General features: G+C 39.1%; 2 protein-coding genes across 4 annotated transcripts in view; both read right to left on the reverse strand.

Moving 5' to 3' along the window:
- LOC103155442 (E3 ubiquitin/ISG15 ligase TRIM25-like) overlaps positions 1 to 737 on the reverse strand; it is a gene marked incomplete at its 3' end in the record, with an annotated part of 2,973 nt that extends 2,236 nt beyond the window's left edge. Inside the window, exon 1 of the mRNA XM_007577128.2 lies at positions 37 to 737. Coding sequence (XP_007577190.1) covers positions 37 to 708 — 672 coding nt within the window. The remainder of the gene's footprint in view (positions 1 to 36) is intronic.
- Positions 738 to 3,353: 2,616 nt separating this feature from the next.
- The window catches only part of LOC103155433 (tripartite motif-containing protein 16-like), a 12,728-nt gene continuing 9,082 nt past the window's right edge, over positions 3,354 to 6,999 (reverse strand). Inside the window, exon 2 of one of the 3 annotated variants that reach the window (XM_016663551.1) lies at positions 3,354 to 4,456. In XM_016663551.1, coding sequence (XP_016519037.1) covers positions 3,734 to 4,456 — 723 coding nt within the window. In that variant the 3' untranslated portion in view covers positions 3,354 to 3,733. The remainder of the gene's footprint in view (positions 4,457 to 6,999) is intronic. The other 2 variants (XM_016663549.1, XM_007577115.2) reach the window with 2 other exon arrangements.

A 6,999-nucleotide genomic window follows, 5' to 3' on the forward strand; every position in this document is an offset into this window, starting at 1 on the left:
CACTGTTTTATCAGCAGAGTGATTGATGGCCTCCACCTCCTGTTGAAGCAGCTTCACATCTTTCTCTCTGTCCTGGATTCTCTGCTGGATGTTTCCTCGTCTCTCCTCCAGCTCTCTCTGCCTCTCAGTCCTTTCTGCTGCAGCTGACACTGTGTCATGACCTTTATGTTCATCTAGTAAACAGAGACTACAGATAGACTTCTGATCAGTGCGGCAGAACATCTTCATCACCTCATCATGCTGAGAGCAGATGTTCTCCTGGAGGTTCTTGGACGGCTCCACCAGCTTGTGTTTCTTTAAAGGAGCCACTTCATAATGAGGCTGCAGGTGTTTCTCACAGTAAGAGACCAGACAGATTAAACAGGACTTGATGGCTTTCAGTTTTCTTCCAGTGCAGAAATCACAGGCCACATCTTCAGGTCCAGCATAGCAGTGATCAGCAGTAGCAGCTTGGAGTCCAGTCTTCTTCAGCTGCTCCACTAAACCTGCTAACATGGTGTTTTTCTCCAGGTCAGGCCTCAGTGTAAAGGCTTTTCTGCACTGTGGACAGCTGTGAATTCCTTTCTGATCCTCTTGATCCCAGTGATCATTAATACACTTCATACAGTAGCTGTGTCCACAAGGTATAGCCACTGGATCCTTCAGTATATCCAGGCAGATCGGACAGGAGAAGGTTTCTCGGTCCAGCTGAATTGCCTGCTGCTCCATTTCTCCTCTGAGTCACAGTGACTGTGTGAGTTTCACTTCCTGGGAACAGAAACAGTTTTTGTCTCTGCTCTATGAATCACGTGTCAGTGCAGAAAGGCTGCAGCCAATCAGCTTTCAGCTTCAGGAGTCATTTGCTCCACCCAGCTGCAAGGTTTCAGAGCAGGAAGAAGAGGGAGGGATGTCAGGCTGCTATTCCAGAGAGATAAAGGCTTTTAAAGTTAAAAATGCCAAAGTTTAATATTCATCTGTTCGAAACAACTGACTGAGTTACCAAAAGTCAGGACTTTAAAATCTAATCTCTCCATAGTGTCAGATAATGAAGTAAGACTCAATGCTGCTAGGTAAATTAAATAACTGACTTGTATGATGGGAAACATTTAATTTAATTGCTCTATCTGCTGTTGATGAAGTAGATGGAAAAATATATATTTACTGTTTATAATTAAATTTATGCTTTAGATAATTCAGTGTTATCTACCACAATGATGTTGAAAGGTCCTTTTTTTATTTGGCTCATACGGATATTGACTTATTTGTTTAGTCTTTTACATAATTGTTGAGGATCTGTTTTAGAGTCAGTGACACCATTAAACCAACCAGGGTCTGGGTAAAAGAAAAGTTGCTCCTGGATAATTGAAGCCATCCGTAAATTTAGGAGTTGTTGAACAATTTCAACATTTATGGAAACATACCAAGCTGGAGGTCCATGGTTTGCTCCTTAGAGACCTCATCAAATCACTGATAGGTTGAAAATGCCAGAAATGTAGAGTTTTCAAATCTTATTGTTTTGAACAAGAAAAATCCTGATGTGTCGGTCAACACAGTTAAGTACATAATTTCTCATTTATTCTCTGAGCACTAGCATAAAGAAATTTACAATGTTTTGTTAAGGAATTTGGGGAACAACATTGCACCCATCAGGTCCAGCATCACATTATTTCTGCTGCATCATCAATCAAATTTATTAGTAGCACATTTCAGCAACAAGAGAGCTCAAAGTGCTTTACAACGTAAAAACAAAAAAGTACAAAGTTATAAAAGACACCACACAGTAAGCATCATATTTTGCGAAGTGCCATCATTGCACATCAAATGTTGATCAGTGTTTGTCTATGTTAGCCTGGGAACACTGGGAGCTGACCAGAGGGAAGTCTGGGTCTCTCTTTTAGGCTGCTGAATCCAGAACCCGACCCCGGATGGAAGGGTGGAAGGAGGAGTCATTAGAGTTAATACAGAAACTGCAGCAGTCTGTGTGGATCTTTGAAAGGAGGATGAGTCTGTGCAAATCAAATCCTCACAACTGGCTGAATTTTCTACATATTTCACAGCTTTTGGTTTGTTTCAAAGATCAGACTTCTATCTCTATACCTGGGGGTTTATTCTACTAAAGCATGTTTGTTTTCATCCCAATATATTTCAGCCTGATTGGAAAACATGGAGATCTGCAGCACCTTGTTGCTCCTGTTGTTCCTGTACACATTAGGAGTGTTAGAGGTGTGTGTCTGTTTTCAGGTCTTAAGATCTGTGGTCAGAGAGGAACTGAACATGATTTAGAGCAGGAAGATGAGGAAGAGTTATCAGGTTTTTACAACCTGCAGAATAAAGAGCAGAATTGGAAATTTTACCTTTGTCTCCTTGTTTCCATTAAAAAAGCCCTAAAACTCTCTATCATCATGAGACACTGTGAAGGACATATTTCTGCATGTTAGATGATCAAATTAATAATTTATTGTAATAATAAATAGAAAAATGTCCTCATTTATCTGTAAACATGTAAAATTCAGCTTGATTTAAAACAGAACTCACAATTTCTTCAAATTGCAACGCACAGTGCAGGGTTCTGTAATAATATGTTACACTGTTAGTTCAATAAGAAAATAAATATCCAACCACTTAATATGACTTTTGTTGACTTTTAGCAACAATGATTTATTCAAAAACCATAATATTAAGAAATAATAGTAGTTATTCTGATAAATAGATCAGTAACCAAAAATCCCTCAAAAATAATTATAGATTAGATTTGAAAAATATCAGCAAAAATACATTAATAAATGTCCAAAAATGACCGTTTCATTCCAATCAGAATAATGTCCACAAAAGAGTCCCGTATCCTCAAAAACCCCCAAAGTCCTGGAGTATTTCCCCTTTTTAATCCAAAGTCCCAATCCAAAATGAAAAATCCAAAATGACAAAATAGTGGTACCACCAAAAATCCAAAAAAGAAAAATAAAGTCTACATCTCACCACGACGGCATCCTCTCGCACCAGCCAGCGTTTCCTGGGTCCACGCTACGATCCAGTTAATAAATCCACGATCTGTGGTGCAGGGGCGAACTCCGATTGCCATTTTATGTCTTTTCTTTGATTTACTTGTTTGTTTTAAATATTCATCTGTCAAGTTTCCTGCTGCACAGATCTGACGGTGTGCGTCTGACTCACACGCCCCTTTTTATTTGGTGATCCCAAGGCAGCAAGATGCTGCCCAAATAGTCAGTTTGAAATTTAGGATAATTTTTTAACAATGAAATAACAGAAACTGTTCTGAAAAACAGCTTGATATATTTACTCTTTAATGTATTTATTCAAAAGAAAACAAGCATAGTGGTTATGCTACAACAATTTGTTTTATTGATAAAAGACAAAGAGACAAAACAGCAAACATTTATTTTCTTGATATGAATGAAAATAATTTAAAAACAATGATTGGCATCAGTTCAAAGTTGATGTTGGTTTCAGTTTCTTATTTGGATTACAATAAAGAAAACAGAAGAAAGGTCACTTCAATCTCAACTGATTTAAGGAAGAACAACATTTGTTCTGCAGAACAGGAAGAAAAACCAGATCATCCAAATTAATACAAATATAAAAGCAAAACCATTAGAGCCCAGAAAAGTTTAGATTTACATGAAGAGAAATATGTGTGAAAACACAGAGAACAATATTTAAACCAGAAAAATAAAGAACAGAGCAGAGACATCAGAACAATGAATTCTGATCAACAGTCAGATAAAAGAGAGAAAATCTAATTGGGTTTGTGGAACTCAGCAGAGTCGCCTCGGTTCCAAGGCAAAACTCCAGCATGAAGCGGCTCAGTGAATCTGGTCTGGACTCTGTGGATCAGAGTCATGGATTCAGAGACGCTGTGGAAGGACAGAATACCTGCTCTGTGGTCCAGGTACACTCCGACTCTGGAGGAAACTGGAGCTGAGATGGAGGTCCAGATGTTGTTGTGACCAAATTTAAAACTGGTTGAGTGACACTCTAATGCCCAAGATTTGTCATTACATCCAAATACACATTCATTATGATTTCCTGCTCTGCTGATATTCTTGTATGCGACTGCTACAAAAACTTTTCGTCTCCACTCCACCTCCCAGTAACAAAGTCCAGTCAGACTCTCTTTACTGAGAATACGAGTATAATTAGTGAATCTGTCTGGATGACTAGGATAAGACTGACAGTGAGGCACATGGGTAACCTTCCTGTTCCTCTCCGATAGTAACAGATAACTGTGAGCTGTGTTCGGATCCAGAGTGATTTCATATGAATAGTTTAAGAATCCAGCTCTGGTCTTTGGTTCTGGTTCTGACAGTAAAACATCCACCTCAGTGATTTTCAGTGAGATGTTTGTCCATGAGTCTCTCAGGACGTTCTGTAGTTCATCTATGAGCTCTGACACAGCTGCTGTCACGTCCTCAAAGTGTCTCAGAGGACGGATGTTGATGCTGGATGAGTGTGTCGACTCNATATTATTTTGTAGTTGATGATCCAGAGTGAAGGAAAAGACAGACAGTGTTTACAGTAGCTCAGGATAAACCACAGGCTCAACAACAACATGCTACTATGGATCAGACTGAACATTTAGATTTTTTGTTCATCCACATGAAACCATTAACTAGTTTACATTAACTAGACCACTTCAGTGCTTACTGGTCCTCTAGAGCAGGGGTGGGCAATCCTGGTCCTGGAGGGCTGGTGTCCTGCAGCTCTTAATGTCTCCCTGGTCCAACACACTTGAATCCAACAGCTGAATCACCTCCTCAGTGCAGTCAGGTTCTCCAGCGTCCTGCTAACGACCTCATTATTTGACTCAGGTGTGTTGAAGTTGAGATACATCTAAAAGTTGCAGGAGACCGGCCCTCCAGGCCTGGAGTTGCCCACCTCTGGTCTAGATTCTGCTGTCAGTTAGATTCCAGCTATGGATTAAAAAGAAATTATTAAATTCAAAAATATTTAATTGATTCCAAAAGAAAATTAAATGGTGTAACTCCCATTACCAGCTGCCTCTCATGGCTGTGTTGGAAAATGTCAGTAAGCTTTGCACATTTGGCGATACAAAGTATTAATGCATTTATTTTCTTTAATCTGGCTTTTTAAAAGGACAATGTAGAACTCAAGTTTTTAAATGTTATAATTTTATGCGCTGAAAAACTTAATTCCCACTCAGCTTTACTCATTGCCAGCAGCTAAACTTCTCAGTAGTAGACATGCGAACTGACGCCATGATGTTTTTTTCCTACAGCCCTCAGTATATGAACGAAGCGGTCCGTTCAAACTCTCCCCATTACCCGCTTATCAGTTATGTTGACTCGGTGGCTCAGGACAAGTAACATTAGGGGGAAAAAGAGCAGGACACTTCACGTAGATAAATATTTCTGGTCGAGTCAAACTTTATAATAGAGGTTGGGAAGTCATGAGATAATGGCGCCACGTGCTCGAAACGAAGGAGGACGAAGCTTAGCGTGATATAAACGCACAGAAAAGGCATCGGCAACAATTCATGTGGCTTTTTACGCTTTAACCACGTGCCAGGTTAGAATATGAAAGAAATAAGTATGGAAACTAATAACTTACCGAACAAGGTAGATCCCATCACTTCCGTTGCTTTTTAACTGCAGAAATCCCGAGTTGGGCAGTGACGTCACTCTGCAGAAAATTCATATTTTCCAAACGGAAGTACTTCTTGGACTTTTATTTAAGTATTACTCTCCTTTGAGATACGTTTACATTGCGTTTGAATAAATGCAACGTAGATTATGCAGGAAAGGAAATGAGAAAAATCGGACTTAAAACCATTATTTGAATTGCGAGGATAATGTTTAGACGGGCGTGGATCCCCCTACTGGCTAAATAAGGTATTGAAGCTAGTAACCCAATTTTTAAACGACACACACGGACGAAAAGATGACTTTCAGACAACATTCAGACTCTCTAAAATGACACACACAAAAAGAGAGATTTAGTCAGAAATATTAACCACCATAAAGGTTTTAAATATATTAAAATTCGGCGAACGTCAAGTCCGAACATTTGTTTATTTATTTTTTATTAAGACATAGAAGAGACGTTTGCATTAGAATAACAGCAAGAGTAACAAAAAAAAATCTTAAAAATGTATTTTGTAGGGAGAAATAAAGCTCTTTGTAATGCCTCCGCTTTTTTGGAAGTTTTTTTAAAGCAGCATTTATGAAAACGTCCGGAAGACGTTCAAGAACGTTCAAACAACATTCGGAAGTATACACTTTGTATAAGTGAAAAATAAAAATTTGATAAAAAAATAATAACAGTCATAAAAGTTTTAAAGATATAAAATCTAAATCAAGTGAAATGACAGCAAAAAAAGAAAATTATTTGGGAACAAATGTTCAGAGTGAATGTTCAGACAACGTTTGCTGAACGTCAGGTCCGAACATTCGACGTTCGACTTTCAGACGACGTTCACGGACGTAGTCCGAACATTTTCTTGCTAGCAGGGATGGTTTTAGAGACGCTGTAGTAGAAGGACAGAATACTTGCTCTGTGGTCCAGGTACACTCCAACTCTGGAAGAAACTGGACCTGAGATGGAGGTTGGCTTCTTCTTGTGCCGAAATTCAAATTTGTCTTGGTAACAATACAATAACCAAGATTTATTATTATACCCAAATCCACTTTCATTTCCCACTCTGCTTATGTTTTTGTATGAAACGGTGATATAAATTACATTCCCTCTTCATTCCACCTCCCAGTAACAACGTCCAATCAGACTCTCTTTGCTCAGGACCTGGAAACATTCAGGGAATCTGCCTGGGTGACTGGGATAAGACCGGAGTTGGTCTAGCACCGTCACCTTCCTGTTCTCCTCTGATAAATGCAGATTATTATGTACAGTGTCTGGATCCATTGTGATTTCACATGAATATCTCAAGAATCCAACCCTTGCCGTTGGCTCTGGTTCTGGTTCTGACAGTAGAACATCCACCTCAGTGACCATCAGTGAGATGTATGGAAGCCCATTTCCCCCATGAAA

This window comes from Poecilia formosa, unplaced genomic scaffold (genome assembly GCF_000485575.1).
Source record: "Poecilia formosa unplaced genomic scaffold, Poecilia_formosa-5.1.2 Scaffold428, whole genome shotgun sequence".
NCBI lineage: Eukaryota > Metazoa > Chordata > Actinopteri > Cyprinodontiformes > Poeciliidae > Poecilia > Poecilia formosa.